At 34.6% G+C, this 21,538-nt stretch overlaps 5 protein-coding genes and 1 non-coding gene across 7 annotated transcripts; 2 read left to right on the top strand and 4 right to left on the bottom strand.

Annotated features, from left to right (window-relative positions):
* Positions 1-280: 280 nt before the first annotated feature.
* Positions 281-3,871, bottom strand: T23G11.7. 2 transcript variants are annotated; one of them, NM_059738.9, is made up of 7 exons: positions 3,767-3,865; positions 2,299-2,435; positions 2,177-2,254; positions 1,630-1,701; positions 1,323-1,446; positions 1,140-1,268; positions 281-836 (listed from the first exon to the last, which is right to left on the bottom strand). In NM_059738.9, the coding sequence occupies exons 1-7, from the start codon at positions 3,861-3,863 to the stop codon at positions 535-537; spliced, it is 939 nt and encodes a 312-aa protein (NP_492139.3). In that variant the 5' UTR covers positions 3,864-3,865; the 3' UTR covers positions 281-534. The 2 variants fall into 2 exon arrangements, with proteins under 2 accessions (NP_492139.3, NP_001379199.1); NM_001392592.1 differs by lacking the exons at positions 281-836; positions 1,140-1,268; positions 1,323-1,446; ... (1 more) ...; positions 2,177-2,254; positions 2,299-2,435 and adding an exon at positions 2,486-3,585 and having other exon boundaries at positions 3,767-3,871.
* Positions 3,872-4,272: 401 nt separating this feature from the next.
* On the bottom strand, positions 4,273-6,651 carry golg-5 (Golgin-84). The gene is made up of 8 exons (NM_059736.6): positions 6,566-6,651; positions 6,320-6,519; positions 6,117-6,274; positions 5,838-6,069; positions 5,564-5,783; positions 5,362-5,519; positions 4,839-5,193; positions 4,273-4,786 (listed from the first exon to the last, which is right to left on the bottom strand). The coding sequence occupies exons 1-8, from the start codon at positions 6,635-6,637 to the stop codon at positions 4,526-4,528; spliced, it is 1,656 nt and encodes a 551-aa protein (NP_492137.1). The 5' UTR covers positions 6,638-6,651; the 3' UTR covers positions 4,273-4,525.
* A 540-nt stretch (positions 6,652-7,191) lies between these two features.
* On the top strand, positions 7,192-8,585 carry F26A3.7 (uncharacterized protein). Its single transcript, NM_059735.7, has 6 exons — positions 7,192-7,252; positions 7,303-7,506; positions 7,555-7,656; positions 7,716-7,811; positions 7,856-8,143; positions 8,386-8,585. Exons 1-6 carry the CDS (start codon positions 7,199-7,201, stop codon positions 8,533-8,535), a joined length of 894 nt encoding a protein of 297 aa, NP_492136.1. The 5' UTR covers positions 7,192-7,198; the 3' UTR covers positions 8,536-8,585.
* A 2,019-nt stretch (positions 8,586-10,604) lies between these two features.
* On the top strand, positions 10,605-13,164 carry del-3 (DEgenerin Like). The gene is made up of 7 exons (NM_059734.4): positions 10,605-10,739; positions 10,793-11,234; positions 11,481-11,642; positions 11,816-12,000; positions 12,350-12,590; positions 12,651-12,793; positions 12,837-13,164. Exons 1-7 carry the CDS (start codon positions 10,606-10,608, stop codon positions 12,991-12,993), a joined length of 1,464 nt encoding a protein of 487 aa, NP_492135.1. The 5' UTR covers position 10,605; the 3' UTR covers positions 12,994-13,164.
* F26A3.11 lies at positions 11,677-11,787 on the bottom strand. The gene has a single exon (NR_050270.1). It is a non-coding gene; the product is annotated as an Unclassified non-coding RNA F26A3.11 (non-coding RNA).
* Positions 13,165-13,418: 254 nt separating the features above from the next.
* On the bottom strand, positions 13,419-15,590 carry F26A3.5 (DDE_Tnp_1_7 domain-containing protein; the record flags this gene model as incomplete). The annotated part of the gene is made up of 7 exons (NM_059733.3): positions 13,419-13,575; positions 13,621-13,738; positions 13,790-14,026; positions 14,119-14,414; positions 14,484-14,576; positions 14,629-14,782; positions 15,547-15,590. 7 exons carry the CDS (start codon positions 15,588-15,590, stop codon positions 13,522-13,524), a joined length of 996 nt encoding a protein of 331 aa, NP_492134.2. The 3' UTR covers positions 13,419-13,521.
* Positions 15,591-21,538: the final 5,948 nt, after the last annotated feature.

The following is a 21,538-nucleotide window of genomic DNA, read 5'->3' as shown; positions in this document are numbered from 1 at the left end:
TCAAAAATTCGAATCGAGGGTGTCGTCGAACAATTTTTTTATTTTTTCAGTGTTTTTCCATATCGAAAAAAAACCAAAAATTTTTGCTATTTTTGAGCTGAATATTTTTCGAAATATTTGAAACCGGAAATGGGTTTTTCCATTTTCCAAAAATCAAAAAACTGATACTCTTGATTCGAATTCATTCTGAAAGTGTATTTTTAAAACAAAAGTTAGATAACGGAACAGAGGATACAAACCACTCAATTAGTATTTAAAGAAAAACGAAATCAAAAAATTTAGTTCAGAACAGTACATTTATTGAACAGAATATATAAATAAAAGATATTTAGCGCAATAAGAGACGAGAGGGAGAGATGATGGTGGTGGTGAAGTAGTGACTAACCCACCATCAATTGTTTAAATAAGACATACAAATTTGGCTTTTGGAGAAAAAGGAGAAAAGGGGCACGTAAATGGAAGTAAACTGAAGTGGTGTTTGATGGAATTGGAGACAAAGCTTCATGGGAACTTGAAAATAATGACCAAAATGTATCAATATTTCTGGAGAATAGTGAGAGCTTTAATCAGATTGTCACGAATCGCTTTAACATCCTCGTAATCGACGGCGCTCATCGCATATTTTGTAAGCTTTCGAACCTCTGCGAACTCCTCATCTGTTGGCACTGAGCCAGGTGGGGCAACAGGCTGTGGTGTTGAGAAATCTTCGTATTGTTGTGGCTGATTACGTGGTGGTGGAGCCGAAAATGGAGTATGAGATGGAAGATTTGGAGTTGAAGAATACGATGGAGGTGGAATATTGTTGCGAGCAGGTGGTTGTGGTGGAAGAGAGTGATCTTTAAAAGTTCAGAATTCAATTATTTTTGAAAAGAAAATTAAATTTTTGATCTTCCGAACATCTATTAATTTTTGCTTCGAATAATTCAGAATCAAAATTTTTCGTTGAAAAAAGCAAAGAAATATATGCAGTTTCTGAAATCCTAAAAAAGGATGTCGTCGAAAATTTTTCACTTTTTTCATTTTTGGTTTTTAGATTTCAAAAAAAAAGAAAATCCGACACCCTTTATCTTCACTTTTTTGAAACGAGTTATTCAATTTTAAGCTGTGTATTTTTTTTTCTGTTTCAAATATTTTCTAACCTGATGGGACATTCGGAATTCCACCTCCAAATCCAAATCCAGGAGCCGGTGGTTGATTATAACTGTGCTCCTGTGGCCCTGATGAAGATGGAGCATTTGGTTGGAATTGTGCTCCAAACTGTGACAAATCTAAAAGTTCAAAATGCTTTTCTTGAAAATTCTATGAAGAATCTCGAAGCCTACCATCGTCCGCATCTTCTGTCTCTTGACTACTTGGTACATAAGGTGTTCCATCTCTCAAACATGTGAAAATCTGTGTGCTCTTCCATTTAGCATATTTCTTTGATGAAAGGAATGGCTCATCAATCTGCAAAAAAACTTTGTTTCAATATATTTCTACCAGAACTATTGTTTTTTTATTTTTTCGAACCAAAAAACCAAAAACAAAACCGACTTCTTAAAATTTTTAATTTAGTTGGGTAAAATAAGAAATGTATTATTTTTGTTTTTTGGTATAAATTAATTAGTATAAATACTCAGATCTACTTACCTCTCCAAACAGAGAAAGAATATCCATGACATGTCCTGCAGTGTAGAATGCGTGGACTACGGATTTATCGACCTGAAATAGTTCAATTCTGATTCTGATTTTGCCGGTTTTTCTGAATAGCTGAATAACAAAATTTTTTAGTTTTTTAAAATTTGGCTCAGAAACTGATAAATCGAAAAAAAAGCTTTAATGTTTTCCATCCTGGAAAAATGGGAAATTTCTGTTGTTGGAAAACCGGAATATAAATACTAAATTTTTTTTGAAAGAGAACGATTTTTAAAGGTTTTCAGAAGCATTTTCTGAAAAAAAAATTCGGTTTTGCTCTAAAAAAACGGAAAAATGGAAAAATTTTTCGCCGACACCCTGATCGAAAATCTTTGATTTTTGAGGGGAACATTTTCATTATATTTTAGCCATTTCTCATGTTTTTGAAAAAAATTATTTTTTTCGTTTACTTATTAAAATTAGCATTTTTGAAAACATCAAAATTCGATTTCTACTGAATCGAAATATTTCTGATTCAGAAAACAAATTTAAATCAACTAACATTTCCTGTTTTCTCTTTCTTGTCGGCAAAGTTGAAGAGCTTTTCAGCAAAACTTTCAATGTGTGCTTGAGCAATTGTCTGAAAAAATTTTTTATACAGTCATTTGAAAATTAAAATCTCACCTCATTTTTAATAGCATCATTGTCAGCCAATTGAGTTTTAATCGCTTCAAGAGTTGTGAGAAGTCCAGTCAGATATTGACGTGCTTCGACAGTTGATTTATCAAGCTTCATGGCAGTTTGAACAGCATAGAAGAGACCTGTAGAGGATTAAATGTTTAGAAAATGAATAAATTCAGATTAGGAAATTATACAATGTTTTTTATTTGCAAAAGCATACGGACACTGGGAATGTAAAAAAGGATTGATGGAATAAATCAGACTTCCGGGGATCACTTCACAGAGGAAATAACTGAATAACCTAACTATGGTAGGAAATGTTTGGAATTTGATAATCAATCAATAAGTTTGCGGGACTAAAGATACTATTAATGGGTCTCTCGAAAACAGTTTCCTTGCGAATAACTAATCGAATCCATTCTTCAAGTGTTCCGAGAATTCTGTCAGTCGCCATTGTCGGAATTCCACAACTTTCACGAAGATGACTGATATTTTTACTCAACCAGGACATTCCCTCAATCAGTTTCTCACGATCTGCCTTCTTCTTCCAACATTTCTCCGTGAATATTGAACTTTTCTGATCAATTGGGTTGATGATTTGAAGATTTGTCAGAATGGGATATTTTGGAGCAAAGTGTAGAACTTTACAAATCACATTGAAGAGATGAGTCAGATTTTGAAGTGCGGTTAGAGTTGGAGCCTCCGAGTGATTGAAAATGTGAGTGATTTGAGGAATATGAAGTCCACGGATCGTATCGATTAGCTGACATTGACAGTTTTTAGTAGTAATTGCTTCAGATGCTGGCCCTCCATCGATCTTCACTTTGAACAGGTCCATGACTTCTTTGATCAATGTGAGCTTTCTATATGCAACTAATCTGATCAATACATTGATTGATTTCACTTCTTTATCCTTTTTGGACTGATTTTTATTTATTTGTAGCTCCATAATTTCAATTTTCTGCTTCAAACTCTCCTCAAAATTTTGCTTTTTGGAAAGTTCTTCGTTCACTTCTGAAAGCTTTCCTTTTCCAATAAGTATCTTCTGATTAATCTTTGCAATTTTTTCTCTCAGCTTTTCACACGAAACATTTTTCTGTTCAATTTCCATTGATATATTTTGTGCTCTTTGACAATTATTCACAACTCCACCAGGTTCATCAATATATTCTCGGAGTGAATCTCTATCATTGATATGATCTTTTTCCAGGCGAATCGATGTTTGAAGTAGTTTCCACGATATTTCATCGAATGTTGTCTCCACAGGACCAAGTGCCATACAGAGCAGGGCTGTGCGATGATAAAGTTCACAATTTTTAAAGATTTTCGTTACTTGGTATTTAATAAAATTTCCGCACAACCCTGTTAGTATTTACAAATAGTTAGATAAAAGCTCAAACAAAAAAGCGGGGAAAATGAGATATTCGGTTCAAATGAATAGTTTGGTCAAAATATTTGAAAAATAACTTACACCAGTAATAAATGACCGGATCGCGGCTTGCATTCTCGTTAGCAATCTTTATGTAGTGAGCAATTGGTTTGAATGCTGGTGGGAGATTCGCAGACATTTCTGAAATGTCGAAAAATTAATTAAAAATAAACAAATTTCGTATAAACTTCTAAAGTACGATTAAATAAATATTAAAACTCTTTCCCGACAATAATTATTCTAAAATTTCGCAAGAAAAGGAAAAATGAATGAAATCATTGCTACTTTTATCGCAAGAAAACGAACTGAAGAGTTGTAGAAAACAGAAATCGAAGTATGACTCAAACAGTTTCCCCTATCACTCTGCGTCTCTTCATCCTCATCATTGGCGACATTCGTCACTGCTATTTGTTTTGAAATCAAATAAATGGAAAATGGAGGATGAAATTGACAAGAATGACAGCAAAATCGATAATCTCAGATGTATTGAAGGCGGAAATTTATATGAAAACCGCAAAATTTTATAGACAAACAGGGAAAATCCTACATTAGCTGATGTTTATTTTTATTCACATAGTTCGGATCTAGACCAGTCATTATTGTATTTTGAAGAGAATGAATTATTTTAGGACAAAAAAAAAGCGAAAATGGGGTACGGGAAAAGTAACAGCGGGTATCACACTGGAAAATAATCGAAAAAAGAAAAGAAACACTAAACCAAGTAAAAACTAACCATGCAGTATATGTTAATCCCAATATATTATACAAACATACATAATAAGGAACACAACCGTGATTAAATCAATGAATCTCTGGGGTATACGTGAGAACAATGAAGAAAAGCCATAAATGCATTATGATAAAGTACAAAACAAAAAAGAGGCGGGCTGATGGATGTCCGCGGAGCATTGATAACAATTTGAATGCCGTCGAATCTACAGTGTGAAGAGCATTTCGAGTTTGTGGATTATTGATATTTGATAGAAGTGGATGAGATGATGACGTGTGCATTGGAGATGAATTCGAGTCCACAGCAATCGATGTTTCACGATTTGTAGCTTTCTAAAAACAGAATATTACAACTTTTGATATTCATAAATTGATAGTTTCTCACCTGAAGTCTTTCCAATCTCACATTCAACACTTGATTATTTCTTAAAACATCTTCCAATTGTTGTTGCTTCTGCAGTAAAAGATCAGTTAGTTGTGATGATCCATCATCTTCCTGCTTCGTTTGTTCATCTCGCATTCGTGAACGCAAGTCGCTAATCGTCTTTCTCAACTCATTTTCCTTCTCGAGCATTTTAGATTGATGCTGATCACCTTGTCTTTTCATTTCTTGTTTTGTGAACTCATTTTCAATTCTTGAACATTCCACTTTCTCGTTTAGAAGACCAATTGTGCTATCCCATGTCTGCTTCTCCTCGAGATGAGTTCGTTTTTGGTCCGACAATTGAGATTGGAGATCTCTTAAAAGTGGAAATTGGAACAGTACTAAGAATTTCTCAAAAAAGCCTCTTTTTTTTGAATTAAAAAATTAAAAAGCTATTAATTAAAAGCTCGACCATCGAGTATGGGAGAGAATTTGAATTTTCGTCATAAATCCGAAATGTGAAAAATTTAAGGAAAAACCTTACCTTATCTGAGCTTCCAATTCTTCCATATCAGATCTCAAGGTATAAACTTGAAGTTGTGCAGATTCTAAATCGGCTTTTGTAAGGTCTCTTTCAACTCTGATCTCTTCAACTTCAGCTTGAAGAAGATGAACAGGACGATCACTGGATCCGATTCCTTGCTGAATTGAATTTTAATATCAATCCTCGGTCAAATCTCTCAAACCTCTGACTTCAGCGACTCCACCAGTTTCTCTTTAGCTGTCAAAATTTTCTGCGCCTTGTTCTTGTACTCATCAAATTCTTTTTTGTTCTCATTCAGATTGAACTTTGCCAGCCTCAACTGTTCGACCATCGCACGAATTTCTTCTTCCAAACCAACTATTTTTCTCTTATGCATGTTACACTCCTCCACTGCTTTCTCTTTTTGATCTTGTGCTTTTTGTCTAGAAAACTTGAATTAAATGCAAAACAACACGTCAAGATGTTAATATAATTACCTGGCTAATTTCAATTCTTGAAGACTATCCATTTCATGACTTGATACTTTTTGGTTTTCAACTCTCTTCTCTAACATTTCCTTTTCAGCTTTCATCTCGTAATAATCTTGACTACGTTTTTCAAATTTTCTTTCCACTTCAGAAAGTTTCGTTTTTAATACTGATATTTGAGAATCCTTTGCAAATAATTGAGATTTAAAATTGGGACTCGAATCGTTTCCCGCAAATTCTGCTGAAAAATCAAAATTCAAAAGTTTCGTAAGAATCGTCAAAACATACAGGTAGTTCGAATACTAGCAACACTACGGCCTCCAACACTCCTCTGACTTCGTGTATCTTCATCTGGTTTTGCATTTTTTACTTCTTTCGAGTTTAAAACCATCGTCCAACTTTCAGATGCTGCTGTTACTCCTGGCTGATGAGTCGATGAACTACCCCTGAAATTTTAAATGACACATGTGAAGAAAATCAGAATAACGAACTGTTCATAATTTCTTCCTCCTCTCCATCCGGCTCCGGTATAATCACTCTGAGCTCTCGAGGGAAGAGATGGAGCCGGTCTGCCGAAATCTTCAGTGATAACATGTTCTGGCATCGAAATAATCGTTGCTGAGACGCTGGCGGTACTTGATTTACGTGTTCGAGGAGCGGAATCTCTGGCATTTTGAATTGCGTCTCCAGTCTGTAACATTTATTCTGTACATAGAAACATTAGTTTCAAGATTTGCCTTTTCATCAAGTTTATTCAAAAGATTTTCGGCCGCTCCGGCAATATCGGACACTTTAGACAACCATGACATTCGTGTTTAATTCTCTGTAAAAACAAGTTATTCATTTTACGTGGGTTTGAATAATCGTTTAAATAAAAGTTTCCAATGTATGACAAACGAAAGATATGCGTTTCAAAACATGTATTTCAGAAAATCGATTACGAAGCATAAAAACAAGAACAAGCTTTGAAAGAACGTGGATTCGTCAAGTTCGGTCATGAGAAACCTAGACCCCAATTTCTAGGCCACCGAACAATGATAGAATTTTTCCTGATTTTATAGATTTACCTCAATAATTTTAATACATTTTCAATTTTAATATATTAATAAACATATTAAGAAAATATTCAAGAAAATATTTGGGATTCATCATCAATTTAGGAACACCTGGAAAAAGTCAAAGTTTCATGTTCAATGGAGCGCGTAGGCTTGTCACAAATGTTAGTCCTCGAATGTGCTGATTTTCTTATTTAAATTTTTTTTAAAATTAATTTTGTTCGATTCTTCCAAACTATGTTTTTAGACAACATGCATAAATATCCGACAGAAATTTATATAAAATATTTCGAATAACTCCATTTCAGTTTAGATATGTCATACGGCCCTCAGCTTCCTGCATTTCTCATGAAAGGTCAAATAAAAGAGGTGTGATTGATATTTTACTTTACATCCAGCTGATGCTATTTTTGTTTCAGAATGAAGTGGATGACGAAGCAGAAGAAGGCGCTCCCCAAGTCTACGGCCCTGTAATTCCAGGAATGGAAGAACCAAAAAATGAAAAAGAAAAGCACGATGATCAGGAAGAGACAAGTGTATTTGGACCTTCCATACCAAAAGAAGTTAGAGAAAAATTACAAAACGTAGAAAACCCCGCTGAAGACGACGAGGAGGATGAAGAAGTTGTTGATAAATAAATTTGGAAATTTTATATATCTTGAAAATTTCAGTTTCCTTCACAATCCTATGGTCCATCGATTCCTTCAAACTTTCGTCCTACCGTTGGTCCTTCAATTCCAGGAACTTTTGGTGATGATTCTGATGAAGACATTGTAAGTGAAATTGTAAAAAGCGCTGAAATATTATTGATCTTTTACATTCAAAATTAAAGGGCCCAATGCCAGTTGCAAAAGGGGATGAAGAGAAAGAAGCAATTGATCGAGCATATCGGATGGTATTACAAAAAGAAGCAGAAGACGATGAAAAGGTAAAATTAATAGCTTAAGTTTTTTCTCAGAATATATATTTTAGAATTTCCAACCAAAACGCGAAGAATGGATGACATCAGTGCCGAAAAAACTAGGAAATTTCGGTCTTGGCGCGCGAACTTTCAAAAAAGGAACCACATCAGAAAGGGATGCTTCTTGGGAAGATGCTCCAGGAGCTAAGAAAAGAAGAAATGAGGAGACAAGAAGTGCGAGATCTGTTGGAATTGCTGCTGCTGATGCTAGACAAGCTGCTATTGTCGCGGAAAAGACATCTGGACCCTCTCTTCTAGAAATTCATCAAAAAAAGAGAGATGAAAAAGTTAAAGACGCGGTAAGTTGGAAAATGGGTAGTTCTAAAAATAAAAATAAAAATTATAGGGCATTCATGTCATGAATTCCATAACTTTTGACGAAAATTATAAATTTAAATTATTCAAAAAAATACATTGATCAAATTATTTTTGAAAAACGCAATCAGTTTAACATTTCTTTAAAAAAAAACTTCGATTTATAACAAAAGTGCAGTTTATCAAAATTTTTATTTAATCTAAAAATTAACCAATTCAATTTCAGGGCTATGCACAAGGAGAACGCCGTCCGTTTGATCGAGAAAAAGACATGGAAGTCCGTGGATTGAAACCAGGTGGCAGCAAGGAAGCTGTCGATCGAATGAAAGAATTTGCTGATCGATTCGCGAATAGTAAAGATCAGCGGTTTCTATGAATATTTTGTTTGTTGATCTAACTTCGTACTACATAAATTTTCATTTATTTATATCATGCGACTTTACATTTGAGGGTTTAGAAAACCATTTTCAGGGGCTTTTGAAAATCCTGAAAAAATCATTTTTTGGGTTCCTTTTATATGACTTCTCTCAAGTCCCCGTGTTGTCAATTTCTGTTCTAATAATTATTTTCTAAAATTTCTATATATACTTCCATGTATATATCTATACAAACATTTTCACCTGGGAAGGTAAGTGGTGCAATTCTCATTAATAATTCTAAAACTGACCAGTATAGTGAAACCAGATACGACTCTCCGTTGATCTCACTTGCTTAGGTTTTTGACTCGGCACACACAATATTCACAAATTAATTTTGGTTAAACAATAAAACTATATAGTTCTGACAATATGTATATACGAATAATAAAGTGTTATATCGAATCAAAATTAATTGTTGTACTATAACTATACTTCCAAAGAGAATGGGTTCAATTTCAGGAGACGAGTGGGCGGGGCTACACAAAAATGTCATTTTTCTTTCCGCTCCACTTATCTTCATTTTGTTAGGTGTCCATGCGGTGTCCGGTGGTACCGCTTTTCTTCCGCATTCCTTTTTTTTTACCAGAAAATTGGTTTTCCTTGAAAAATTAGACTTGAGATTTTTATTGTACGGTACAAATTCTTGTCGCTCGATTTTCTAATTTTTCTCACGATCTCGCTGAAAGTAAATTTGAATATTATCAACTGAATTATGAAAAAGGAAACAGTGGCACAATAAACTTTTTCTCGCTGCGAGACCCATCCGAATAAATCCGTGTGTCTTCAAGTACGCGTTTCAGAATACTGCACAAATACGATAATAGTATCTTAATTTCACAAAATTTTGACAAGCCTTAGGAAAGACACACGGATTTATTTAGATAGGTCTCGGTGCGAAAAAGTTAAAACAGACTATCATAAACTTTTTGCGCGCCAAGACCAATCTGAACAAATCGTGAGCCTTTAAAAAAGCAGGCCAAAATCTAGTAAATTTACAATAGACAGATTGTCAAAATTTTGAATTTTATGACATAAATATTTAAATTATTGAAAAACAGAAATCATAAGCTACTGTCTAAAGTTTTGGAAAGTTGTTACTTCATCGAAAATAAACTTTATTCTTTTTTCATTCATTTTTTTTGTTTCATTTCACAATAACGCATTGTGTCCATTATTCGTCGGGTAGGGCTTTTCCTTCTTCTGGCCACCCAAAATGTTTCTATGGAGACAACCTTACAACCTTTTGAAGAGTCCGAACAATTTTGAAAATATTATTGGAGAAGAAGAGACGCAGAGACATGCCGACTCACAGACGAGAGGACTCACAAGTCCAATTATTTGAGAGTTTCGTAACTTTTTGGGAAGCTTTTATAATTTTTTCTGATTTTCTGGGTTCTCTCAACGTACTAGGATCACAGTAATCTAACTGTTGAGATTGAATTTGGTATGCAAAGTTTAGCAAATGGAAAATTGCAGTTGTAAAGTATACATACAATTTAGAATTATATCTCTACGATATATGCACTTCACAATAATATTTGTTACCCTATAAATTAATATAATTTTTTAATAAACATGTTGAAGATTTTTCGCGTTAATTTTGAAAATTACTATTTATAGAGAAAGAATTAAAAATCAAATTCTTAGAAATGCAATTTTTCAAATCTCTCATTCTTATTCGTTTTACTTTTGGGGTATTTCTGAATTCCATACTTTTTAAAGCAAAAACCCCCATTTGCTCTATTCTTTAGGTGCACCTATTGTAAAAGAAAAAGTCAAGAAGATTGTGTAGGAATTAAATTATATATAGCTCTACTCTAAACTAACATATTTCACATAAACTAAACTAATCTCCGTTCCTTCCCATTTCTACTCTGTTCCCTCCTTCTTATCCTATTCCCGAAATGAAATGCAAACCTATAATTGGAAGGGTTTCCCGTAAATCGGCACCTGCTTTCCCTTCTCATGTCTTATTCTTAAGATTGTGCTCTTTGCCCTCTTTTTACTCTATTGTCATGAGTTTCAGAATGTGGCTCCGAGGACTTTTCGGAGGTTTATTCTTCTTATTTCTTCTATGTTCTTGTGTTGCACTTTTTGTGCTTCACAGTCTTTATTTCATTTTCCGGACTGCTTCACAAACTGAGAAAACTGAATCGAAAACGTGAGTTGAGCCACTTTGGAATGTAGCAACACTTACAAATTCGTTTTTTTCAGTGTTCACGATGATCAACTATTCATTCCTGCCCTCGTAATCTGCAACAGAATGCCATTTTCACAGGATGGACTAAACAATGTAAATGTGAATCTTCGTCAAGACTCTGCACTTCGATATCTTTTGGAATGGACGAATCCATCGCTTCGTGAAGCAGCTGATTATGTGGCACCTTCTGCAGATTTAATGAATCAAGGTCAAAATACAGTACTCCAATATATAACTCAATCGACAAGAAATCAAACAATTCAAAATATGCAATATCAATGTCAATCTGTTATTAATTCGTGTACTTATCAGGGAATTCAGTTGTCTTCTTTTGATTGTTGTCGGAATTTGCTTTCAATGATTCCAAGTACAAATGGACTTTGCTGGGTGTGGAAAGATTCAACTATGTGGCAAAATTCAACGGGAATAAATCGACAATTTTCTATTACTTTCCAGGTACTTTTTTCAAGATTAGGCTAGCCTAATGAGATTTTTTATCCAAAAAGGTATTTATCATAATTTGAAATAATCGACGCCAGTTGTGTCTTATTTATATATTCATTATTTGTATACTAACATTGTGGGACTCTAACCAAAAAACCCAAATTTCCTCAAAAAAGTTCAGTGAATTACCAAAATTTCAACAGAACATTTTTTCATAAATCTTTAAAATAATTTTTAACCTTTCAAACAATTTTTCAGATGACTAGAAACTCTTGGTTCTCAACATATGTTCCAACTCATCCAGGAGTAGATATTTATCTGAGAGAAGATGGAAATGATGTGATGAGAATGGCAACAGAACTTGAAAATCCAATTCGATTATTAGATAAACGAGGTGTCAGACTGCAAATGAGAAAAACTGTAAGTTTGTCCATTGTGGAGATAAAAAATAAGATAACCGACAAAATGCGATTCGCCTCGGGGGCTCAAAACAAAGCCTGTGAGGTGTAGGGGGCTAAAACATTTTTTCAGAGTAACTTTAGAAAATCAGGATTTTTCTAAACTCGTGCACATTAATTTTAAAAAAATTTCAGAAAAAGGCCGATATCAGACGTACTTCTTGTGGATACGCGTTAGGAGATGCACGTAGAAGCGATGAACATGCATTCAAGAACAATCATACCAATTATCTAATGTGTAATATGTTGGTGGCAATGAGATATTGTAGTTGTCATCCACTTATGGCTGAACTTATTCATTACGACCCATCGTCTTATCGGTGAGTTTATTTCCAAATTTCTAAAATGAATGAAATGTTCGATTACTGGGTGTGGTGTCTGATTGCTGAAGGATTACTGTAGAAGTGTTGGTGTATTGGAACTGTACTGGTACATGGATACTGTTGAATTTCAATTTTTATGCCTAGTAACTAATTTCTCAGAAAATAATTATAAAGTTTGAGAACCTCATACAAAGTGGTAGAACGTCCGAGCAACCATCTCAATTTTCAAGATTTTTTGTTATTAAATTCTGCCTTTTCTGTGCCATTTTTAGTATTGGAACATAACAGTGATTCGTTACACCACTTTTTGAAAATTCCCGACTTCAAAAATTAGTATAAATTTCAGTGATTTCTTGCTGCGAGTAACCCAAACAAGTGTGTGCAGCGTTGATGCCTATGACAACTGTGCTCGCCGTTACATAGATCTGACGAGAATTGAAAATTGGGAAGAAGATATTCCAAAGGATCTTCCTGGTTATGAAGACGCAAAGAAATGTAGAAATGATAATCAGAGAAGTTGTTTGATCACTTCATATCCAGGAACAATTGAAGGATATGATCTTCCGGAAGAATACAGAACCACTCAGGTAAGTTGTAAAATTACAGATTATATTGTAGAAATGTTTATTCAAGTTAGCATTTTTCAGGATTATGTTTCCCGTTTGGTTTTGGAGTACAGTACTATGAGAACAACAGAAATTCTGGTCTCCAAAGATCCAAATATCTATGAACTTTTGAGTTTTATTGGATACAATATGGCTCTATGGTTTACAGTTGGGCATATTTTATGGTACTTGGAAAATTTATTTTCTTTCTACTTTTTATAATTTCAGGTCAATGTTTTGGTATGCAACTGGGTTATGTTGTCCAAAACGTCAATCATCAAATAGAATATCACCTGAAATCCGCCGGAAACGTAGTGTTTCGTCACCAGAACCAATTGTCGTCGAGCATCGGCCAAGTCAAGATGTAGCTTCAGGAGACACATAATTATTTTTATTTTCGAATTTTTGTGAAATTTCAATCACTCAATTTTATGTATATCTCGATCTCTTACAACTGTTTTGCTCCTGTTCTCTCTTTTTACCAATTTCCTCCCAAATACTCCGGTTCTCTGAGTCTTTCTTCATGTTTTGTGCAAATAAAAATAAATACGAATCCCGTCGTTTTTTTCATGATCAACATTCGAGACAACGGGGAAACGGAGGAGCAAACAGATCATGATGAATTCACGTGAATTTCTTTTTCAAAATATGATCAGTTATGACAGAGATGAGTAGATGAAGCAGAGAAGGAGATGGAACAGTTTCTATAACTTGCAAGAAAGAAATTAAATTAAGGTTGGAAATCAAATTTCATCGACTTTTCATGTGCCCTGTTTGCCTGTTTTATGTTTGTCTAAATGCTGAAAAAATATTCAAAAATCATTCATTCATGAGCACCTAAAACATAGCTAGATCAAGTTTACGACGAGTAGTTGTTTCTTCATTGCGAGTTGTTGGGCAGGAATCACAGGACTTAAAGAGTCTCCTTATAAAAATTGAGCATAGTTCGTCCGTCCACTGACAAATACTGAAATATTATATTTTTTAACCTAATTACGATTATATGACTCACTTTTTTCATTTTTTGCATTGTGTCACTGTGTTCGACAGCTTTTTTGATGATCGCATTATTTCGAAGAAGATCCTTCCAGTCATCAATATTGTTTGCTTCATCAGAACACAAGCTCAAGCTGCAATTTATATTTAATTATATTAACAGCAAGGAAATGGTTGAATCTTACTATGTAGCCAATAAGATGCTTGTGAAGACGTGTCTTCTTCTTCCATACGGAAATAGGAAAGGTTCGTTGCTCTTCACAAGTGACTCGATTTCAAGTTGAGAAATGAAGTTTTTGTCCATCTTTTCTTGAACCAAATCGAACTCCGCATGTGTTTTTACTTGGAAATAAAGAACTTGGGGACTTTTGCTTGGCGTATTGATGGGAACAGAATCATATCCAGTCAATGTTGCGCTGATTCTGAAAATGTATGAATTCATGAAAATAGTTAATTTCCATAGAATTGAATAGTTAATCGAACTATACTAACTAGACGAGTTTTTCTCACTTACACCAGTTTTTTCGACAATTCCTCCAGTGCTTTTGCTTCCTGTGGCATAGTGGTGTTCACGTTCACAAGAGCCATTCGATGCAGTCCAGTTCCATCAAGCATATCGTCTTCTGCTTCCATATCTTGTCGAATTTTACGCTTACGAGCCTGACTCTTCATTGATTTTGAAACATTGTATTGTTTTTTGCAGTCGACACAACTAAGTTTGAAGGTACTGGCTGGCAAGAGTGGATCATTAGATCTTTGACTGCTTGAAGAACCACCAGATGGATCCAGAACATCATCAAAAATTTCGGGCTGAAACATTAAAAATATGAAATTGACAGTTACACATTTATAACTTTTACTATAAGAAATTAGACTCACATGGTTGGTACTGGCTGGCAAGAGTGGATCATTAGATCTTTGACTGCTTGAAGAACCACCAGATGGATCCAGAACATCATCAAGAATTTCGGGCTGAAACATTAAAAATATGAGCTGTAATATGTGGTGCTTGTTGAAAACTGACTTCTTCACGTGTATATCCTGTAATAAGTTTCAGCGAATAAACGCCCTCTTCTCCGTCGGTAGACGTGAGATCTCCTGTTTGCAGGTAAGTTGTGTAGCCTGGTCGGTGTGGAAGTTTAATCTTATTCGGCCGATCTCTTGACATAGTTGCTGAGCTGAACAATACATAAATTGTTTCAGGTGATGTACTAATTAATTATTTGACCATCCAATTTATTTATAGTTTGAATATTCTTTCATTTGTTCATGAACAAGAGATTAAGATTAAGAGATTAAGAGAATTGAGGATTAAGATTAAGAGAGATTAAGAGAAGAGATAAAATTGCAACAAAAACTGCCTGAAAGTGTTTTCTGCTACTTATCGAACCTTCAAAAAAACAAAAAACCAAGAGAAACGAATGGTTTTTTTTGAAGATATACCGATGGAATAATTAGATTTATGAACTTTTTGAAAAAATTGTCACTTTGCAGTTCCACATTTTTTGAGAAGTAAGTTTCAACTTTGATGTTCCCTTTGCCATCTTCAAAGATGTTGTTCTTCTGAGATTTACTTTCACAATTGATTCGCTGATTATGTGTTGTACAAAAAACCTCTCCTTATTAGTTAGTCTTGCACTCCCTAATAGAAAAAAAATATATGGCAAGCGGGATGACCTTCGAAAAACAGTATTGCAACCATGCTGATAGAAGAAATACGGTAATTTGCGTACAATACACCTTTTGCGAATGTGCATGTATTATTTGCGTATTATACATGAATCGCGATCGAAAACTTGTGCAAGCCACAAATCGCGATTTATAATTTATATACGTTTGTACTTTGCGAATGTGCCTTTTGTATGTCTGAAGGTATGTACAATATAAAAACCGCGATTTAATTGTGTTGGTGCACGTAGACTCATCCAAAAATGATACTAACCTTGAGAATGTGCGAGCGGCGGAAAAATGTTCGAAATAACTCATTCCGGAGTATTTGTTTTTTTCTTGTGTATGTGACCTTTTGTCGTGTATGCGACCTTGACCTATGCCTCGGCGTAATTTTTTCCATCTAAACAAAATTTTTGTTTTTTTTTTTCAATGTTAAAATGAAAAATTTCTTAAATTTCTTACGAAAAATTTCTTACGGAATGTTCAAAACAGTAGTATGACAGTAGTTTGTAGTTTGACAGTAGTTTGAGAAAACAGCGCGCAAAAATTTGGAAAATTATGAACATTTTAAATATGTAAATAGCAAAACTTGTTTATTTCAGCATCCCATCTTCAACACATTGTTCAGCAGAGGTGTACAACTTTAATCAAACAAACTATCCAGGGCTGTGCGGTGAACGCGAAAATTCGACATTCGCCTTCGCCAAACTGGGTTTGACTGTATTTGATAAACTCAATTTGGCTTAAAAGAGTACTTAAAGCTCAAACATGCTTCAAATTAAGGTTTATGTTATACGGGATTTAATGCAGTAATAAACAAGTATGCTTCATGAAATGACGATTTTTATTCAAAAATTCACTGCTCGATTGCAGACTTTCATAGATTGATGGTTCAGATTTTCATTCGGTATGCCGGGCAGCCCTGATTGTTATATTACCAAAATACGGTTTTTTTGTCCTCATGAAAAGTTTCCCTAAAGACTGTTATGATTTTCACCTACTATTTTGAGACAATTTTTATATTCAATGCGTCATGCACGCGTTTTTGCATAAATCCAGTTCTAGGGTGATGTGGCTCATAGTTTTCACAACTCCACAATTCCCAACAAGTTTATTTCTTCACGTAGCTTCTTTACCAGAAGTAACGAAGGTTAAAACCCAAAACCTCCAACCAAGAATTTTTTAAAAATAGATTTATTGAGACCCGAAGAACTCGGGGGATGTCAATTGGGGGGATTACAACTCGGGGGATTGGCCCGCCCACAGAACCGTGGCTTGCAATACGCCATTTCTGCAACTGCGCACGGTTTCGAAACTGTATTTTTCTCAATAGAGCGAGAATTAACAAGAAAAATACAGTTTCAAAACCGTGCGGCAGTTGCAGAAATGGGCGCATTTCACATGAAAAACTCAAAATGTAAATAGTTTTAACAAGCATACAATTTTTTAAACTCAGAATTTGATTTCAAAATTATATTGCTTGCATTATGAGAAAATGTTGCCAGTTCATACCCTTCTATTGTAGGTTTAATCTTTTATATGAATGTTCCCGGGCATTTTCGGGCAAAGAAACACATTGTAAAATGTAGAAAAATTCGTGGAAATTATTTTCTTTCTAAACTTTGTTTCATGAAAAGTTGTGAGTCACTTGTTTGTCAATTGTCAAAAATCTGGAATGCAGCATTTTGTCAATTGTCAATTTTTTTAAATATGAAAGATGACTTGTGAATTAACAACTGAATATATATAAAATATCATTAGGGTGACGTTCAAATGCTTCAGGGAATTTTTTCATTTGTATCATCATATCTTCTAACACCCACCAGGTCAAGGTCCATTTGGTACAAACATTTGTACAGATTAATGTACAAAGTTTATTTTTCATCTTGGATGTTCAATATGGAAACTTCCATTGTAGGAACGTTTATTTTTCTTCCCTCGTGCCTGCCTGCCTACGGGCCCGCCTGTTTTCTGTAGTGCTTCGTTGGTGCGCATTCCTAATTTCCTAATAGTCATTTGATCATTTCGATTAATTCACTGAAAGTTCGATTGAGAAACGAAGTGATGTTTTCCATGTGCTTTACTCGGCAATTCGTCGCAACTTATCTTAACTTTAGCAACTTAACTTTAGCAACTTAAGCGCCAACTTTACCCTTCCGCAACTTATCCGCCAACATTAGCAACTTTTCTACCAATTTTATATTCTCGCAACTTTTAATCTGTCTTTAGCAACTTCTTTCCCGACTTTAGCAACTTTTTAACCAAGTTTAGCCAATCTTAAAAAAATTTTCAGTGCAAATTTTGAGGGTATCCCCGACTTTAACCTAATTTGCCCAACTTTAGCAACGTTTTTACCAAATTTTAGCAACTTCTGCGCTTGGCATTTCTAAAGTTTCTAAAGTTGGTGGATAAGTTGCGGCGATTTGCCGAGTTAGCAGTAGACATGCAGGTTTGGAAGTGATTAATTGTTGTGAAGTTTTTTGATTTGAGAGCAATGTGAGATCATTTCAAAAAAATATTCTCGAGAAAAAACTAATATTTTTGAACATTCAATGACGAATTTTTCAGTTAAAAAATGTTTTTCGAAACTTTTTCCTGGATCGTTGAAATTTTTTGTATTTTCTAGTAGCAAAAATACTTATTCCTGTATCTGAACCCCCAGTCAGTTGTTCCCTTTTCTCATATTGGAATCCTTCATTGCCCTCTCACTAGTTGCAGTAAATTTTGCTGCTTTACTATGTCGAATCAAATTTCAAAAACAACTGAAAAACTGAAATTCATGTGAAGAAATTGTGATCTTTAAAAATTACAACGTATACATCAAACATCGTTTTCTTCCAAAAAATGTTTTCGTGAACTTTTCGGACACGAAGATGCACTGCTGATATTGAAATAGTTTATCAAAAGAGTGAATCGAAAAACAGAAAACCAGAAAATAAAAAAGAACAAAAAAAAGAAAAAAAGACGAAAAATCAGTGTCTTTGAAAAACAGAAATATTGCAGTGGGAAAGTGTTATTTTTCAGGTAATCATTGATTCGCAACATTCGATTCATTTTTGACGTAAAGACACTGATAGATGGTCTATTTGGTCTATTAATTTTTGCGAAAAATAGAACAAGAAAATAACTGATGAATTAAAAATTAGAAATTACTATCAAAACATATGTTTTCAACGTAGTACAGATTGACGGTCGCTGATCAGAATAATTCTGAACAAAAGAGTATGTTTTTCTTGATGTTTTCTGGAATATTCCGCCAGATAAACTTGGGCTTGTTTGAGAACGAGGATTTTCTCTGAATGAATTTAGAGATTCGGGAAGTAAATACAGAACTGATTGGGAGTCCAGTTTATTTATTTCTTTAATAATTTTAGTCGCCCGCTCCCCACTTGCACTTTTCCCCAACTCTTCGCCAGTTACGTCGGTATTTGGCACAATTTTCTAAGAGCTGACAATACTCTGGCGCGAACTGCTTTAAAACCTTAATGGAAGTTTTTAGAATTCACCAGATTGTTGATAGATGGTTTAGTTGCTCAACAGCTACATTTTGCTTGGTAAAATTTTCCAGGGCGTAGAATACAAGAGTCAATTACACAAATACGATAAATTAACCCCACTGGAGGAAATATTGTTTATGCTTACAAGTTGCCATTGAATACTTTACCATTTTTTTGTAAAACTTTTTTGTTATTGCAATTTCCTGAAAATTGCAAGATTTCCAAAAAAAATTTCAACGATCAGGAAAATGACAGGACATATGTTCCTTGCTAGCTTGATCAGCTCGCCTGCTTATCTCTTCAATTTAATTGATCAAAAATCTTTCGGTCTATTTATTTAATCTACACTCACAATGTCGCCAGGAAAAGAAGAATGAAAAATGAGCGGTAATGAGAGGAAGAATCACAAATATTTAAATTTAATATAAATGCCCAAATAAATATGCAAACAAATACGTTTTTTTCAGATTTCAAATAATATTCCCTATTCAAAGATCTTTCCATTTCCATTACTATAATCTCGAACTGTCCTCTTCTATCCTTTTATGACGCCCGTACCAGATATATTATTCTAAATATTTTTCAAAGACGCGAATGTCTTCTTCACATGAAATATGTGCTCCTTCCTTTATCCCAAATGACTCAAAGCATAGAACACTTTTTGCTCGAAACTTGATATTGGGACGTGGGATCTCTAACTCTTGTCTTTTCTTACTAATTATAAGTGAGCACTTTTACTGATCTTTTGATTGTTATTTGTCCCGCCAACTTTGACAGTTGGTCATGCTAACTACACATTTTTCTTCAATTAGATACGAACATCAAGTTGGCAAGACGTATTTGAAGGAAATTCTTAAAATAGGAAGGAAAACAACGTTCCTTTGCCTCGAGAAATGTTTAATATCACTTTTTATCTCTTTCAAACACCCACAGGTCAAGGTCCATTCGAACGAGGTGCACATGTTGACACATGAGACATCAAAAGTTTATCATATAATATTCTGACAAATCAATCTGTTCAGAAGTACAAGGATGAAGATTAGAAAGAGTTAAGGAACTCCTCCAAAAATAGGATATAGCTTTACTCTTTATAAGAATGTGGAATCTAACGATCTGTATTAAACTGAACGTTTCAGTTCAGAGTTTATTTCCACCGCGATGACGTTTTTAGAGACATAGTCGGAGCATAAGCTTTCAGATAGCATAGATACGTCTTTTTTTGAAGTTATTATGAACCTTTAATTAGCCTAACAGTTGAAATGTAGTTCTAATTGTGAATTCATTATGTTTTTATTCCCAAAATTGTGCATTGTTTTCAGATAGATATGGACCTAGAAACGACAAATTCCCTTATTCCACAATTATTCAACGATTACACTCCACATTTTCTAGTCACCATATGCTTTTTCACGTGCTTTTTGACCGGAACAGGTGGGCAATGTGCACAGTACAAGGGTCGGCTAAGCGTTCAGAGTGATAGCATTTGGAGTGCTTTGCGTCATGGTTTCAAGATCAAAATGTTCCTGACGAGCATGAATCTTTGTTCCCAAACAAAACAAATATCAACTGACGTGTGGTAAACTGTTGTTAGATTGTCTAGACTTTGATAGACTTTGATTGGACGTTGAACAGCAAAAATTCTTCTAAAATTGTCAACTACTAAATTATGATGCCCTGGAATTCACACAAATCACCTACTTAAAATCAGCAATTTTGAAAAGAGTAATAAAAAGTATTAATTAAAACAAACTCCAATTTCCGTCGGCTGCGACAAGCACAAGTTAGCAAAATGTGGCCCATAAAAAGTTTTTTAGAATATTTCAAAAGGTCTTATTATGAAATTTGATCGTTCAGGTCAGTTTTCGTCTATTTAAAAAACTCGGAACTGTTACTCATCATTAAAATGGAAATTAGGAAATTCTCTCCATCATTGGTTAATTATGAATCATGCTATAATTTCGGCCGGGCGTGAATTGCGCCCCCGTGAAATATCCACAATCCAACTCAAAAAGCACTTCCACTATTCGTTGCCATTGTATAATGCCAAATCTTCGCCGAGAAGAATTCTCGGCCAATTTTTTAAAAGTTCCAATTTTTTCCAAAATTGCTATTAGTATCAGTAATGATCAATGAACCCCTTATTGCGTACTGCGTACTGCAGAATAACAAAAAAAGCATTCAAAAACCAATTGCCCGATTTCCGGTGCGTACGTCTCTCCACCAAAATCCGCTGTGCTCTCATCCAATCTCCCAGTCATTCTCTTCTTCACATGCTGTCCACATGTTCATTCTTTTTTCTTTTTGCGCGCCCAGGCTTCATCCTCCTCCTCCTCATTCTTTTTTCCTTTTTCTCTGCGCAAACAGGCTCCGCCCATTTTTCTTCCGTGTTCAAGTGTCGCAATTCATTGAAAGCAATGAATCAGTCAACGAACCATCCAGTGAAATGGAGCATATTTCCCTCTAAACACCATTTTTTTACTTTTTTTTATTTGTTATCAGTTTAAGCATTATTTGACGTCAAGTGTCCCTTAAAGTTTATGCGAGGTCTCTTGAACTTTATGATAAGAGTGATGTGCTTGAAAAGGGTAATGCCCATTTTTGTGGTAAACTTGAACTTTAGAAATCTAGAGCCAAAACATTTAGATCCGCCAAGGGATTTTAGCCGTAGGCAGGCACATCTTTAGGCGTGTGCGCCTGCCTTTTGCCTCTTTTCTGCAACTTTCAGTAAACTTTTTGTAGGCACTGTGCATTTGCAAGTCGCCTTAA

The sequence above is a fragment of the Caenorhabditis elegans genome, chromosome I (genome assembly GCF_000002985.6).
Source record: "Caenorhabditis elegans chromosome I".
NCBI classification, from domain to species: domain Eukaryota; kingdom Metazoa; phylum Nematoda; class Chromadorea; order Rhabditida; family Rhabditidae; genus Caenorhabditis; species Caenorhabditis elegans.
The sequence above is the reverse complement of the archived record's forward strand: the minus strand, read 5'-3'. Positions and strand labels throughout refer to the sequence as shown.